General features: G+C 37.0%; 1 protein-coding gene across 1 annotated transcript in view; it reads left to right on the forward strand.

Moving 5' to 3' along the window:
* Positions 1 to 17,925, forward strand: part of FAM63B (family with sequence similarity 63, member B) — a 72,752-nt gene that overhangs the window by 8,873 nt on the left and 45,954 nt on the right. Inside the window, 3 exon segments of the mRNA XM_008577128.1 lie at positions 275 to 920; positions 922 to 1,095; positions 11,189 to 11,246. Of these exon segments, the coding sequence (XP_008575350.1) occupies positions 275 to 920; positions 922 to 1,095; positions 11,189 to 11,246 (878 nt within the window).

A 17,925-nucleotide genomic window follows, 5' to 3' on the forward strand; every position in this document is an offset into this window, starting at 1 on the left:
CTTTTTGACAGAGATTTTGAAACAGAAGTCTCACAAGCTGTTTTCCTCATTGGCTTAAATGGGCTTTCACATAGAACTTGCAAAACTGAATTCCTACATGCTAGATGTGAGAAGCACATTCTGCTGTCTCATTTCTTAAAATTAAAGAGGCTTGCAGAAGGTGAACCTCCAGGGAGTCTTTTTGACAGAGATATACCCCACACTTTTCAAGCCTGCCTGAATGCCGTTTGCAGTGTGATTTGGCTTCTAATTTCAGAAAACAAAAAGTTTGGAGCTCAACTTCTCTTCTAACTGCCACATCTTTCGCGCCAGGGACAGGTTCTCCGCAGGAAGGGAGACAGGAGACCAGGCTTGCCGCTGGGGATGGTCCTCCGGTGTGGGCAGCGGACAGCGGCGGCGGGAATGGGCAGGGGGCGGCGGCCGCCGGCAGGAGCCCCCCGGACTCGGCTTCTCCCGCGGGCTCTCCTCAGGTTCCCGGACCCTGCAGCTCCTTCCCGGGCTTGGACTTGAAGGAGAGCGCTTTGGAGAGTCTTGTTGCCGCGAAGGCGCCTCTGAGAGGACAGCACAAGGTGACCGCCTCCCCGGAGACAGCCGAGACCGGGGCGGGCCATGGGTTGGGTCCGGCCGGAGACACTGGAGCCCGCCCGGATCCCGCCGGCACCTGCCGGGCAGAGCTGACGGCCGCCGGCTCCGAGGAGCCCAGCAGTGCCGGCGGCCTCAGCAGCAGTTGCAGCGACCCGAGCCCTCCTGGTGAATCGCCGAGCCTGGACTCCCTGGAATCGTTCTCTAACCTGCATTCTTTCCCCAGTAGCTCCGAATTCAATAGTGAGGAGGGAGCGGAGACCAGGATCCCGGAGGAGGAGGAGGGTGCGGCTGTGTTGCCCGGGGCTGTCCCTCTGTGCAAGGAAGAGGAGGAGGAGGAGACCGGAGACCACTCAGGTGCTGGCGGCCTCCAAGGAACGCTTCCCGGGACAATCTGTGTATCACATCAAGTGGATACAGTGGAAGGAAGAGAACACACCCATCATCACCCAGAATGAGAATGGACCCTGCCCTTTGCTGGCCATCCTCAATGTTTTGCTTCTGGCCTGGAAGGTAAATTCTACAGCTTTCCACTTCCTACAGCTTTCGGGGAGGTGGAAAAGAGGGTGAGGGAGCTGCTGTATGTCAGCTGATGGTTTCCTTTTTCCTTTCCTTACTCATCAGCCCCCTTCTTACATGAAGTTCATTCCAGGATTTCCTTATTGAAAGAATGTTCCTATATATATCAGAAAGAATAGTCCCTAATCTCAGGTCTCTCTTGTAGCGTTTAAAAGTTCAACATTCAGTTGTGGTTGATATACTTACAAACAGGTAGGACTGAGAGCATCCTAAATCTTATGATTATTTTAAACTGTATTTTCCAGTGTTATTCCTTCTTGCAGATTTTAGCACATGTGCTAAAGGGTGAAGAATTGGAGAAAGTGATCTTCAGTTACCATCAATCCATAATTTCATGGAGTAGGTTTTGATGGTTAGGTTTAGTCTATTTTCCAACTAATGCTTGTTCCATTTGCGCGTGGATACTTAAGGGGATGATGATAGGGAAGATGTGGCTCTTTAGAGAAAGTTCCATTTAAGGAAAAGCATTGGTCTGAGATTCACTTACCCTAAATTTTTGGTTTTCAAAGATTATGTTTTCCTTTTATTCATAATTTTTACTTGTCTCATTTCTTTGGCTCTGTTTGAATGGTTTGACATCACCAGTAACTATGCATCAGAATGTGTTAAGTGAGCTAAAACAATAACAACTAAAATAAGAAAAGATGTATCTCAGGTAAAGGGGCCAAAAAGGGAAAGACCGTCAAAAGTAAGTATATTGAAAACTCAGAGTGAGTTACCTGTAAATGAAGCTTGCAGTTTTAGGTGCTAAGAAGATGTATCTCACACCACCTATTATATTTTCAAATTCATAATTATATCTATAGATAAAATGTTCCCTAGAAAAATATAGCCTGAATTATTCTGACCAGTTAGGAAGAAAATCAAGTAAAGGGAATAGTATTTATTACATGCCTTCATCTTCCTATTACTAGCAAGCACTGATACGAGAGAAAATAAGGTTAGAAACCTTGCCTTTGTTGGGTGCATAATGGCACTCTGTTGTTTTGAGTGAAGAAAGTGCTTGCTCTTGAAGAGATATCAAGCCATTTGGGGTTGCAGCATGACTTAAAACTATTAAAGAACAATAAATAGTAGGTTATATGAAACGAATAGAAATGCATTAGATATCCAAAAAGGGGAAATTTTGCTTTGATCTGACACAGTCCCAGAGAGGTTCATGGAATTTGTGGGTCTTGAACCAAGATTTTAAGGAAGAGTATTTAAAATAATAGAGAAATAGAATTCCTGAGGGAGAGAAGAGTATAAACAAAAGGAATGAAAATAGAATGGATATTGTGTGTTTGTGTGTGTGTTTATTAGATGACAAGAGTGGCAAATTCATATTGGAGAATAATAAAAAAATAAAATTGAAAAGGTAAAGAAGAGCTACTTTGGTGGAGGCTCTTCACTAGTAATTTCTATTAGTTTCTATGTAGTATTACAGAAGTTCAGAGGAAAGAGCAAGTACTGTGGTCTGGAGTATTTGGAGATAGAGGACCATTGAACTTACTCCTTGAAAGATTCAAGTGAATGCTCAAATGTTTGGGTTCCCACTATATATGAGGTACTAAAAATGCAAAGATGAGTATAATGCAAGTCTACCTGTATGTCGCTCAGTATCTATTGGGGAGGCAGACATATATAAACAGTTAAAGTGCAATATGAGAAGCTCCAATGTGCTATGAAAGTACAGAGAAAAGGGCAATTGGGGATGGGATGTGTCAAGGGAAGGCTTCATATAAGAGATAACCTGTGAACTGAGTCTGAAGGATGAGTAAAAGAAGGCCTTACAGCTAAAGGGAGTAGTGTATTCACAGAATGCTGAAGCAGAAAAGGGTTTGTTCCGTTTGTGATCTCTGAACTTGGTTGAAGTGCAGTGGAGGAGGGGGAGGAAATGGCAGTAGCAGAAATAAAATTGATAGGTTGAGTCAGACTGAATGAGCAGGCATGCTAATTTGGAGGTTATTTTGTAAATCCATGGTTCTCAGCCTTTTTCTGCTTCCAGGCTATTGAGGCCACAAAAACCAGTCATCAGTAATCATTAATGATTGGTAGAGAGATGGATAAAAGAACCAAGGTAGAGCAGCATTCTCAAAGTGAGCCAAGGGTTCTAGAGGTCAAAATTAGTTTTATAATAACACTAAGATGTTTTTGCTTTTTTCGCTCATTCTCTCTTAAGTGTCATGGAGTTGCATGATATGTGATATCATTGCTGTGACAGTTAATGAAATGCGTGCCTGTGTATTCTTGCATTTTAAATTTTTCTCAGTTTTAATTTCCAACATGGTAAATATCCATAGATATAACCCACATAGACAAAAGCTCTTTGGGTTCCTCAATACTTTTAAGACTGTGAAGGACTCTGAGAACAAAAAGTTTGAGAAATGCTGTAGTAGAGAAAAATAATAAACAGGGTGTGAAAGTAGTTGTGAGATCCAAGGGACTCATTACTAGGGGTATTTAGACTTTTTATGTAGCTGATAATATATCTATTATGAATTGCTGGATAGGGAAATGATAGGAAGAAAGCAGGCTTTTAGTTTGAGATTAGGATAGAGGTAAGGTTGTAGGAAAAATTGATGAGGATAGCTCTTTTGGGTACGGAATTTTTTGTCCCCTCTCTTTGATGAGGGTAAAAGTAGCTGTCTCAATGATGAATTTATGACTAACTGGATATAAGAAATGAAGGAGATGACACCATTTTTTTCAAATCTGGGTAATAGAGATTGGTTGGTTCTTTCCAAAGATAGGGAAGGTATGAAGAAAATCTTTATTTTTATTTATTTATTTTTGGCAACTGGCCATGACACCATTTTTTTCAAATCTGGGTAATAGAGATTGGTTGGTTCTTTCCAAAGATAGGGAAAGTATGAAGAAAATCTTTATTTTTATTTATTTATTTTTGGCAACTGGCTGGTGCAGGGATCTGAAACCTAGAAAATCATTTTAGATGGGAAAGTTGATGCCCAAGTTTGGTTGTGTCAAGTTGGAAGTGTCTGGATGTGAAACATCAAAATATAAATGTTCATTATGCTGTTAGAAGCATGGACTGGGTCTCGGAAAAGAGGTCAGAATTATAGAGAAAAATTTAATTGGGAAATTGCATAGATCTAAGTGTGGTAGCTCTAAGAATAAATGAATCCCCCATAGAGAATGGTGAGCAATAATTCTCAACTTTTTTCCATCTCAATATGTATGAGAAATTACGAATTGCCAGCCCTCTCCTGTCTCTATTTCCCCTCTCCCTCCCCCACCCGATTGTCCAGCAGACATAAAGAAAACAGAAGAAGAAAGATTAAAAGATGGGGAGAATGTTAAGGGTAAGAGAGGGAAAAAGAAACCAGCATAGGTACAATTCAAGATGTGGAATGAGAACTAGAAATAGGACAATGTCATGATAGTGGTAGGGAGAGAATGTAGTAAAAAAAAAGGAGGGGGCGTTAGTTACCATTGTCAAATGCAACAGCATCAAGGAGCTGATGGAGTAGGAAAGATTTTGCCAAAAAGGGCAGGTGTGGGGACAAGGTTGCTGAAAAGTCAGGATAATATGGAATGTTCAGAATAGGTGGTAAATTTCTTTAGAGGGAATGAACAACAATCTCATTTTCTGAAGTAATGGAAAGACGAAGATACAGAGACAAGGTCATGTTAAGATAGAGAAATAGATGGAAATTGAGGCCCCATATTTTCCATTTTGGCAGAGGAACTGTTGAACTCATCAGTAATTAAGAAGGAGAGAGGTTGTAAAGAATTGAGGGAGTAGATTTTGTGAGAAAAGTACACTACATTTTAAAGAAGTTCTAATCTCAGTGGAGCTTATGTTTAGGAATCTGAACTACAAGCAGAAAGACTGACAGTTTAGTAGCAATGAATAAATTGAGGTATTCCTTAAAAACTTTTAGTATATCAATTTTGCTTGGTTTTTGGTTTTTCCCCAGTAGTTCTCTTATACCTGGCAATAAGGAGCGGGAAGATGGCTGATTAGGGTTATCAGGGTTTGGGCTTTTCATGGAGGGTAAATGGAATTAGAGAGTTGAAAGTGAAACAGTTGATCAACTCTTTTTAGAGGAGAATGAAATCATGAGAAAATCAATAAACAGAACAAATTGGGAGGATTTGAGTGATTCCAAAGGAAGTAAGTGCAGTGATTCTGGGTGAGATGACAGTTAAAATTATCAAATGGAGTAAATAATGAGTTGAAAGTGTGTTGGCTTAGGACTGATAGAGAGTAGATGATCATTCATAATCTGTTAAATAGTTGAGCTGTGATAATCCAACAAATCAAGAAAGAAGGAAATCCATTCATTAAATTTAATTTTAGCTCAAATTTGTAATTTGATAACCAACAGCAGGTAAATTTATCTAGATTTATATCTGAGAATACATTTTCATTTTGAGTTGATAGTTGATTTTTAAGTTTTTTAAATCTTTCATTTTAGCTGTAAAAAATTATGCTGTTTATAGATATATTTATAGGTATAGGCTGTGACCCATTTAATTAGGTGTGTTTATAAAAATCAAGTACTTATAAAAAAAAAAGAACTCAATTTTTTTTTTTTTTTTTTTAAATGATGACCGGTAAGGGGATCTTAACCCTTGACTTGGTGTTGTCAGCACCACGCTCAGCCAGTGAGCAACCGGCCATCCCTATGTGGGATCCGAACCCGGGGCCTTGGTGTTATCAGCACCGCACTCTCCCGAGTGAGCCACGGGCCGGCCCAGTACTCAATCATTTTTGTGTCCGGATATTGTGCTAAGTATTTTATGTGCATTATATGTATTTTCTATTAGTTTTCTCAACCACATCATGAATTCCTATTTTACTTATATAGAAAATTGAGGTGCAAAAAATTTAAATAACTTGCCCAAGGTAAGATTATCACCCACTCCAGAACCTGAGCTCTTACTCGGGATATTTGATTAGGCAGATAAAGTTCAAGATACCAGTAAGTCTGGTGGACAATAGGTGTGGGGCAAAGCAAGATGCGAAAGCCAGTGGAGCAGAAATAGACTTCATGATTCCTTAGATACCTGGGAATCTGGTACCACTTGCTCTTTACACAGACTTCTTCCATTTTTAGACCCCTCTGCTTTATCCCATGTGTATTAGTCCGTTTGTGTTGCTATAACAGAATACCTGAGACTGGGTAATTTATAAAGAACAGAGGTTTATTTGGCTTATGATTCTGGGACAGCTGCATCTGGCACAGGCCTCAGGCTGCTTCTACTCATGGCAGAAAGCGGCAGGCAGCCATGGGTATACCAGATCACATGGCGAGAGGGAGAGGGAGAGGGAGGAAGAAGGAGGAGGTGCCAGGGTCTTTTTGAACAACCAACTCTCATGGGAACTAATAGAGGGAGAACTCATTCATTAATCCCCCCTTCCCCAGGGAGAGCATTAATCCATTCATGAGGGATCCACCCCCATGATTCAATCAGTTTCCAACACTGCCACGTTGGAGATTAAATTTCCACATGAGTTTTGGAGGAGACAGCACATCCAAACTCCAACACCATGTCTTCTCAAGTATCTGACAACTTCTAATTTCAGAGCCTTTCTTGGGTTCTATGGTGAATAAGCTTGCCTTTACCGTCATAGTTTGTTAAATACATTCTTGGAAATTTTTCAGTAATTAATAATTTCTATTTCTATTGCCACTACGCTAGTTCAGGCCTTCTTCATCTCTCATGTGGACTACGTCAGTAGCCTACTAACTGTCTCTTGTCTTTCCCTATTCCCACCTGTCTTTCAAGCAGTTAATGAAAAAGTTTCACTGTCAGTTTTTCTTTGGAAGATTTTTCAGCATGGTAAGCTTCTTAAATATAGGTAGTGAATTTTGAACTGAAGATGTCTTCTTTTACATGTAAATTTTTTACTGGTAAATCTCACTGCAACAACATTCTTCATTGTTCTAAAGCACCTTGAAGCATGTATTAAATAGGACATTCTTGAAAATTTAATATGTGTGAATATATCTGCAGTTTCTGTTGGTTTTAAAAAGTTTTAAATAGACCTTCAAGTTACTCTGAGGATGGGGTCTAAATTACAATAAACATTGACAGTGAAAGTGGTTTTTTTTTTTCATTTTTGTTTTTATTCACACATTTAGAAAGTGTTTCAAATTGGCCTTTCCAAGTTGGAGGTTGTCTCATAAAATTTTTCTGATTTTAAATACTGATGGTGAGTAGAAAGCCAGTTAGATTCTCCAAAGTTTCTGAATTTTAGTATTTTTAACTACAGTAATTATTCTTAGTAATAAATAATAGTACATACAGGAAGTTAAAATATAAAGCATGACATATAATGGTTTGTAATACATAAAATTTTATTTATTACGTTTCTGAATTTTAGTATTTTTAACTACAGTAATTATTCTTAGTAATAAATAATAGTACATATAGGAAGTTAAAATATAAAGCATGACATATAATGGTTTGTAATACATAAAATTTTATTTATTACAGCCAGAATTAAAGGCATGTTGAAAGGATCCTTAAGCTTCTAAGTCTATATTTTGAAAAAAGGTTGGTGGAGGCTACATTTCTTCTCTTTGATAATACTTCTAATATTTTCAAAAGAATAATGTCTTTATAATTTCAACTAAAAAATCATGAATACTATATATTCATGCTGAATATATGAATGCTATATATATTGCCATATTCAAAATTAGTGAAATTTGAACTAAGAAGAAATCAAATTATTTAGTTGATCCATTTTACCATAAGTAATGCAAAAACAGACAAGTACAGGAATCAAATAATTCATGTATGAATTAAAAATGTTATCTCCTGAGTTCCAACTCACTTCCTGTTTGAATGGCAAACTAAATGACATAGTTCTAAAGCAGACGTCATTTTCTTCTATAAATTTATCTTCACTTGCCAAATTTCCTATTTTTATTGATTATGTGAATTCTAATTTTTAGCATCTTCTGAGCCTTACAGTCAAGTTTGATTATTCTTTCCCCATCATTTTCCACTTTTCATTGGTCACAAAGTTCCATCAGTTCTTGATTTAAAATATGTTTCAGATGATGTTTTACATAAGATTTCATTGAAAATGTTTTGCTCTTTTTAAAAAGTCTGTAAATATTGGTATAACGGAAGAAGAATAATTGGCTTTGGTGTCAGATCTGCTACTTATTTTAGACAAATTAGCTTTTTAAAACCTTAGTTTATTCTTTGAATGAAGGTAATAATGCCTGCTTCATAGGATTGTTGTGGATTAAGGTAACATGCAATTGAATGGCAATTAGTAGATGTTTAATGTATTAAAATTTTTCCCTGACTTCCCTTTCCTAAAGAGCAGAGATTGGCAGATACTCAATTTTATATTTCCTCAAGTACCTCCCCATCTTTAAAGGGGTATTGCGGGCTAGCCAGTTACCTCAGTTGGTTAGTGTGGTGCTGATAATACTAAGGCCGAGGGTATTATCCCTCTACCTACCAGTTGCCAAAAAAAAGAGGTATTAGAACTCAAACTGTGCATTTTTTGAGTACTTATTAATTAGTATTCTAATTAAGCATTTAACAGTATTCTCTTTTTTGTTTTGTTTTTGTTTTGGGGAACTGGCCAGTACAGGGATCCAAACCCATGACCTTTGTGTTATAAGGCTGTGCTCTAACCAACTGAGCTAACCAGCCAACCCATTATCAGTATTTTTTAGCTGGTCATTTTTGTGCTTGCCATCACTTATATAAGCTGCTTCTTATTTCTTATTTCTGAGTCCCCTGCATTTACCTCTTCCCTCAGAATATCAGAATCAGAGTTATCAAAATCTTGGTATATCACTTTTAGGATGTTTTATATTCCTGTCTAAGATTTTGTTAACACTTTAGACAGAAGGTTTTGTTGTTTTTACTTTTGGCCTTGCTTGAGTCTATTCTAAATCATTAACCAAAGGAGAGAATAAGCTACATATTTGTTTATGAAATTTTCTGGTGAATACATTTCTGCAGTGAATCTCTCTGGAATAAGAGAAATGCTTAAGCCTTAATTTATTTAAGAAACATTTTTATGTGTAAATGGGACTTCCAGATTGGTCTAAAACTGAAAGTCCAGTTTTTAGAATATAAACTTCACTGGTATAAATATCAGGCCTTCAAAAATGGTATTGAAACACCTTGATAGAGCATTATGTAATAACAATTAAAATCACTTAAAGCAGAGATCTGTAAACTTTTCCTGTAAAAGACCATATAGTAAACATTTTGGGCTTTGCATACCATACATTCTCCATTGCAGAGATTCAACTGTGCTGTTGTAATGCAAAGCAGCCAAAGATAATACATGAACAAATAAAGTGACTGTGCTCCAAAAAAACTTTCTATTTAGAAAAATAGGTGGTGAACCATAATTTGCCAGTGAGTTTCAATTTTAAAATATCCCAAGTATGGGAACTCTCTGTATTTTCTACTCACTTTTCTAAAACTGCTAAAAAAAAAAACCCAACAGCAATAATCATAATAAAAATTAAAAAGTCAACTAAAAATTTTAGAAAAAATATGTTACAGAGAATAAAAATAATTTAGAATGAGGTGATGATAAAAACTTCCATGACAACTCTTGGTTTTCACTGAGTGATAAATCTACTGGATGACTAAATCATAAGCATCAACTGTTGTGTATGCTCTCAGAGGGTCTGACACTGTTCTCTTTTACAGGGATCTGTTTTAAAACTTATTTTATTCATGGATTAAAACAAAAAGAATTATGACATGCCATTACCACATTTGAGAACATAAACACCTAGAGCACCTTCTTCAACATTTGGTGAAATTATTGGAGAAATTGCTGATGTAAATGACTTCCTTGGTTGAACAGAAAATAATTCCCAAAGAATTTTTAGTTATATTGCTGTTCTCCTGTCATTGATGTAGTTATTACTTTGAGTTTCCATCCTACGGTATTTATTTTTCTCCTGTTCTAGGAATATACTATGGAGTATGATTGTGAATTTCAGTTAAAATATTTATAATCATTGACTGCACTATCCATGTAACTCATCTGACAACTCATTTGAAAAATTTATTTAGACTAATGTGATGTTGTAGTTGAATTAACTTTAATGAATTTTCTGGCTTTTTTCATCTTAAATATGACTATAATGTATTTACTTTTAACTTTTTTGTTGTGAAATATAACACATACAGAAAAGTACAAAAAAACAGAGATATCCAGTTTAACAAGTTATTATAAAGCAAACATCAGTGGAACTACCATTGCAGGTCAAGAAATACCCCATTGCCAGCAACCCAGTAGCCCCTTATAAGCCCTTTTCCAACTACAACTCCTTCCCTTACCCCTAGGGGTAACCATAATCCTGATTTTTACAGTATTCATTTTCTTACTTTTCTTTATAGTTTTATCGCCTAAGTGTGCAGCTCTAAACAGTATAGTGTAATTTTGCTGCTTTTAAACTTTATATTATAAATATTATTATAAACTTATAAACTCTATATTATAGAATCATACAGTGAATTCTTCAATGTATAACTCATACTTGAGTATTGTGTTCATTTTAGCCATTCAACAGTAAAAAGGGCCAAGATAAACTGAACTAATGTATAACTCATACTTGAGTATTGTGTTCATTTTAGCCATTCAACAGTAAAAAGGGCCAAAATAAACTGAATGGGATACTGAGCTGTGTTGAAGTCTGTCTTCAGTAAAACTGCTGCATGGGCAACCTGTCACATGTTTGCTCCCTCTCCCTATCCTTTAACCACTTCTACCATGCAAGACACTATTGTAGGTGCCTAATGATAGTTATGGTGGGTGGTGAAAGGTATAGCACTTGCCTTTGAAAACAGATTTCTCCGTGTTTCCTATAAAATATTATATCACCCTGTAAATTATATGATGATAGAATTGACTTCTTTATATTTTAAAAAGATTAGTTATAAAGATTCAAGTAAGTGTGAATATTAATGTATACACACAGGAGATACATATATACACATAAGTACTTGTGTTCCTGACTACAAGAAATACTTTTCTTTAATACATTTGATTTTATAGAAATAATACTTTCTTTTTCAGGTGAAACTTCCACCGATGATGGAAATCATAACTGCTGAGCAGCTGATGGAATATTTAGGTTAGTGTTCAAAAATGGATGATTTTATATCTCTTTCAAAGTAAGACAAAGTTTTCTAAGCCAATATATTACCCAGTCTCACTTTTCTGAAACGCTGTTATATAATATATTTTTAAATTAGGGTTTTGAATCTGTTAAGAATTTTTATAGCTATGTTACTGTTATTGGATGTTATAGTCCTTTTTTCTGACCAGCATTAAAATTCTGTAGTATAAATAAGGAGACTGGGTGACATCTAGAAAACAAGATACATATTAATTCAAATACATTGTTAAATGAGAAATGGCACAGAACTCTGACATTGCATGTAAAAGGTGTTCAAAAATATTGGGTAGACTTGAATTAAAGACAAAGGAGGTGATTTAGAGCAGTGCTACTCAAAATATGCCATGAACCTATGCCAATCTATAAAATGTTAGTTATCAGTCTGCAGTGAGATAGGAGCATATACCAGGATGTAAAATATTTACATTACTAAACACACTGTTTTTCTGTTTTTGTGAAAAAAATCTGAAGTTTTTCTCATAGCAAAAATTTCCTGATGAAGGAAGCAACATATTGAATTACATTCTTACAGAAGCTTCTTATTTCAAAACACAATGGTGATACACTTTGTAGACAGGCTACATTTAGTCTAACTTGTTTAGAGAGGAGGCAGTTTTAAATCACACTGTGGTCTCTTATGCTCTGGAAAATAAGAATTTATATATTTTTACTATTACCAAATAGGAAATCTTAATACTCATACAGTTTTTTAGCAATTAAATTTTTATTTTTAAACATCTTGGGGCTGGCCAGTTAGCTCAGTTGATTAGAGCACAGCCTTGTAACAACAACTGTCCCTATTTGCAGATAACATGATACTATATACAGAAAAACCTAAAGACTCTATCAAAAAACTCCTAGAGCTGGTTAATGATTTCAGTAACATTGCAGGATACAAAATAAATGCCCCCAAATTAGGTGCATTTATATAGTCAAATAATGAACTAACAGAAAGAGAAATAAAGAAAGTAAGCCCATTTACAATAGTCACATGAAAAATAAAATACCTAGGGATCAATTTAACCAAGGAGGTGAAAGATCTCTGCAATGAGAACTACAAACCACTACTGAAAGAAATTAAAGAAGAAACAAAAAGATGGAGAGATATTCCATGCTCTCAGATTGGGAGAATGAACATTGTGAAAATGTCTATACTACCCAAAGTGATCTACAAATTCAATGCAATCCCCACCAAAATAGCAATGACATTCTTTACAGAAATGGAAAAAACAATCTTAACATTCATATGGAACAAAAAAGACCCTGAATAGCCAAAGCAATCCTGAACAAAAAAAAATAAAGCCGGAGGCATAACACTGCCTGACTTCAAATTATACTACAACACTGTAGTAACCAAAACAGCATGGTACTGGCATAAAAATAGACACTCAGACCAGTGGAGCAGAATTGGGAACCCAGAAATCACCCCTCAGGCTTACAGCCATCTGATATTGGACAAAGGCAACAAAAATCTATATTGGGGAACAGGCTGCCTCTTCAATAAGTGGTGCTAGCAAAATTGGATATCCATATACAGAAGAATGAAACTAGATATGCGCGTCTCACCATATACTTTAAAATCAACTCAAAATGTATTAAAGACTTAAGTATAAGACCTGAAACTGTAAAATTGGTAAGGGAAAATATATCTGAAACCCTTCAGGAACTAGGTCTAGGCATAGACTTTATGAACATGAGCCTGAAAGCACAAGCAGCAAAGAAAAAATAAACAAATGGGACTATATCAAACTAAAAAGCTTCTGCACGGCAAAGTAAACAATCAACAGAGTGAAATGACAACCTACAGAGTGGGAAAAAATATTTGCTGACTATGCCTCCGACAAGGGATTAATATCCATAATGTACAAGGAACTCAGGCAATTACACAGTAAAAAAACAACCCAATTAAAAAATGGGCAAAGGAGCTGAGTAGACACTTTTCAAAGGAAGACATACAAATGTCCAACAGGTACATGAAAAAATGCTCACTAGTCATCAGGGGAATGCAAATTTAAACTACACTGAGATACCATCTCACCTCAGCTAAACTGGCTATAATCAAAAAGACAGTGAATAACACATGCTGGTGAGGGCGTGGAGAGAAGGGAACACTCCTGCACTGTTGGTGGGACTGTAAGTTATTACAACCACTATGGAAAACAGTATGGTGGTTTCTCAAACAACTACAGGTAGATCTTCCATACGTTCCAGCAATCCCGCTTCTGGGTATATACCCAGAGGAATGGAAATCATCATGTCGAAGGGATACCTGCACTCCCGTGTTCATCGTAGCTCTGTTTGCAATAGCCAAGACATGGAACCAACCTAAATGTCCATCAATGGATGACTGGATAAAGAAACTGTGGTATATATATATATACATACACTGTGGAATAGTACTCTTCCATAAAAAAGAATGAAATTCTACCATTTGCAACAGCATAGATGAGCTTGGAGAAACTTATGCTGAGTGAAATAAGTAAAGCACAGAGGCATAAATACTGCATGTACTCACTCATATGTGGGAACTAAGAGAAAGAAGGAAGGAAAGAAAGACTACAGTGGTGTGTTGGACTTGCAGAGGGAGAGAGCATACCTAGGGATACAAAGTGGAGTGGGGAAAGGGGGAGGGAGAGGCAGGTTGGGGATAATTGGGTGGCGGACACAGGATACAGTTGCAATTAGTGGTCATGGGCATGCTGCCAGTATGGATCTGGCCTTCACATTTAGGGCACAAAGGGGGACAATCAGCTTTGTATCTCATGAATATTCATAACAACAACAACAAAAATCCTGGGGCTGGCCAGTTAGCTCAGTTGGTTAGAGCACAGCCTTGTAACAACAAGGTCAGGAATTTAATTTCCCATACTGGTCAGCAGCCCCCAAAATTAATTAATTAAATGAGTAATAAAAAAAATTTATTTTATAAATAAAATTATAAAAATAATAAAAATTAAAAAACAATAATAATTTAAAAATCTGGCCAGTTAGCTGCGTTGGTTAAAGCATCATATTGATAACCCCAAGCTCAAGGGTTTGGATCCTGTACCAAACAGCCAAAAAAATAAGTAAATAAGTAAATTTTTAAAAATTTTATCAGCTGATTGGTTTGTCTCCACCATTCCTTTTTTTTTTTAACTTCTCAGTATACACTGTAGTTGATTTTCATGTCCCTTTACCTGTTTTTCTTTCTCCCCTCCCTCTCTCCCCACTCCCACTACATCATATCTGTTCACTTGTCTTAACAGGTTCAGGGAATTGTTGTGATTGTTGTGTCTTCTTCTCCCCCCCGCATTTGTTTGTATATTTATTTATTTATTATTTATTTTTATCTCCCACAAATAAGTGAGAACATGTGGTATTTCTCTTTCTGTGCCTGACTTGTTTCACTTAATATGATTTTCTCTACGTCCATCCATATTGTTGTGAATGGTAATAGCTAGCAAAATTGGATATCCATATACAGAAGAATGAAACTAGATATGCGCGTCTCACCATATGCTTTAAAATCAACTCAAAATGTATTAAAGACTTAAGTATAAGACCTGAAACTGTAAAATTGGTAAGGGAAAATATAGCTGAAACCCTTCAGGAACTAGGTCTAGGCATAGACTTTATGAACATGAGCCTGAAAGCACAAGCAGCAAAGAAAAAATAAACAAATGGGACTATATCAAACTAAAAAGCTTCTGCACGGCAAAGTAAACAATCAACAGAGTGAAATGACAACCTACAGAGTGGGAAAAAATATTTGCTGACTATGCCTCCGACAAGGGATTAATATCCATAATGTACAAGGAACTCAGGCAATTACACAGTAAAAAAACAACCCAATTAAAAAATGGGCAAAGGAGCTGAGTAGACACTTTTCAAAGGAAGACATACAAATGTCCAACAGGTACATGAAAAAATGCTCACTAGTCATCAGGGGAATGCAAATTTAAACTACACTGAGATACCATCTCACCTCAGCTAAACTGGCTATAATCAAAAAGACAGTGAATAACACATGCTGGTGAGGGCGTGGAGAGAAGGGAACACTCCTGCACTGTTGGTGGGACTGTAAGTTATTACAACCACTATGGAAAACAGTATGGTGGTTTCTCAAACAACTACAGGTAGATCTTCCATACGTTCCAGCAATCCCGCTTCTGGGTATATACCCAGAGGAATGGAAATCATCATGTCGAAGGGATACCTGCACTCCCGTGTTCATCGTAGCTCTGTTTGCAATAGCCAAGACATGGAACCAACCTAAATGTCCATCAATGGATGACTGGATAAAGAAACTGTGGTATATATATATACATACACTGTGGAATAGTACTCTTCCATAAAAAAGAATGAAATTCTACCATTTGCAACAGCATAGATGAGCTTGGAGAAACTTATGCTGAGTGAAATAAGTAAAGCACAGAGGCATAAATACTGCATGTGCTCACTCATATGTGGGAGCTAAAAGAGAAAGAAGGAAGGAAAGACCAGAGTAGTGCATTGTTCTTGTAGAGGGAGAAAACATTCCTTGGGCTACAAAGTGGAGAGGGGGGACAGGGGGAGGGGGAGGGAGGTTGGGGAAAATTGGGTGGGAGACATGGTGTATAAATGCAATTTCTGGTAATAGGTATGCTGCCAGTATGAAGCTGGCCCTCGCATCATGGGCACGAGGGATGACAATTAGCTTTGTATCTCATGAATATTCATAATAAAAAATAAATAAATAAAATTGAAAATAGAACTACAATATAATCCAGTAATCTTACTGCTGGGTATATATCCAAAGGAAATGAAATCAGTATGTCAAAAAGATATATGCACTCCCATGTTCATTGCGACATTATTTACAATATCCAAGATATGGAACCACCTAAATGAAAAAACAACAACAACAACAACAACAAAAACAAAAAGAAAATTAAAGCATTTACGCTAATAAAATTGCTATGTCTAGGGCCGGCCCGTGGCTCACTTGGGAGAGTGTCGTGCTGATAACACCAAGGCCACGGGTTTGGATCCCTATACAGGGATGGCCGGTTAGCTCACTGGGAGAGCATAGTGCTGACAACACCAAGTCAAGGGGTAAGATCCCCTCACTGGTCATCTTTTAAAAAAAAAAAAAAATTGCTATGTCTACTATGCTAGTTAAATACCAGGATACTGGGAATCCTTTTATGTTTAGGCAGATAGTAAACATTATGAGTGAAGTAAGGAAAGAACGTTCAGGCAACAGTTCCATTATCTTTTCTGGAAAAAGATGATTTGTGGATAAAAACAGGGAATAAGAAATGGCCTTCCCTGAGTGAAGAGAAGCTTTTCTAAAAAAGGCTTCATAATAGCACCAACTGAATGGCTTCATAGGGAAGAAAGGAGAGACCTATCAACATAGACAGGAGAGCAATCAGGACTACCTGCCTCCAGGAGGCAAGAGTCCAGACATGCCCTCTGCCTTACTAAATTCAATTAGCTCCAGGCAGGCATTATATATGGGTAGCCTGGCAGTAGGGAAGGAATAATATGGCCACTGCTAGTATATAAGGTACTAAGCTCTGGGACACTATACCCTAACATGGGAGTACAGGTATCCCTTCAGCATGATGATTTCCATTCCTCTGGGTATATTCCCAGCAGTGGAATAGCTGGGTCGTATGGTAGATCTATCTGTAATTGTTTGAGAAACCTTCATACGATCTTCGATAAAGGCTGCACCATTTTGCAGTCCCACCAACAGTGTATGAGAGTTCATTTTTCTCCACCACCTCTCGCCAGCATTTATCATTCTCAGTCTTTTGGATATTAGCCATCCCGACTGGAGTGAGATGGTATCTCAAAGTGGTTTTGATTTGCATTTCCTGAATGCTGAGTGATGCTAAGCATTTTTTCATGTGTCTGTTGGCCATTCTTATATCTTCCTTTGAGAAATGCCTATTTGGCTCCTTTGCCCATTTTTTAATTGGGTTATTTGCTTTTTTGCTGTAAAGTTGTTTGAGGTCCTTGTATATATGGCTATTAATCCTTTGTCAGATGTATATTTTGCAAATATTTTCTCCCACTCTGTTGGTTGTCTTTCCACTCCGTTAATTGTTTCTTTTGCTGTGCAGAAGCTTTTTAGTTTGATATACTCCCATTTGTTTATTTTTCCTTTTGTTGCCTGTGCCTCCACCATTCTTGACAACTAACTAATTGATTCTTTGTGAGATTTAGGCTTAGTGGAATAATTAAGATTGCAGCTTTTGGAAGACCCTTTTCTTTATGTCATTCATATTATTTAATTCCCATTCACTGACTAGGGATCTCATATTTAAGAGTAGATTACTAGGAACCTAGGTAGATATTTGCAAGTAGACTTGTTTAATCTATCCTTTAGCATAGCTTAGTGATTCTTAAACTTAGTGATTTTTAAATTATAGTTCATGGGGAAGGATGAATTATGTTTGGTGCTTTTGAAGAATAGCCAGTATGACTGCCAAAGAGCATGCAAAGGGGAGTTAGAAGGAGATGAGATCAGAGAGTTACTGGAGTGAGACCATACAGGGCTCTGTAGACTGTTGTAGAGACTTTGACTTTTGCTGTGAGTGAACTGGGAAGTTATTAGAGGATTTTGAACAGAGGACTGACATGATCTGACTTTGAGTTTAAC

Source organism: Galeopterus variegatus, unplaced genomic scaffold (genome assembly GCF_000696425.1).
Source record: "Galeopterus variegatus unplaced genomic scaffold, G_variegatus-3.0.2 Scaffold1453, whole genome shotgun sequence".
Lineage (NCBI taxonomy): Eukaryota > Metazoa > Chordata > Mammalia > Dermoptera > Cynocephalidae > Galeopterus > Galeopterus variegatus.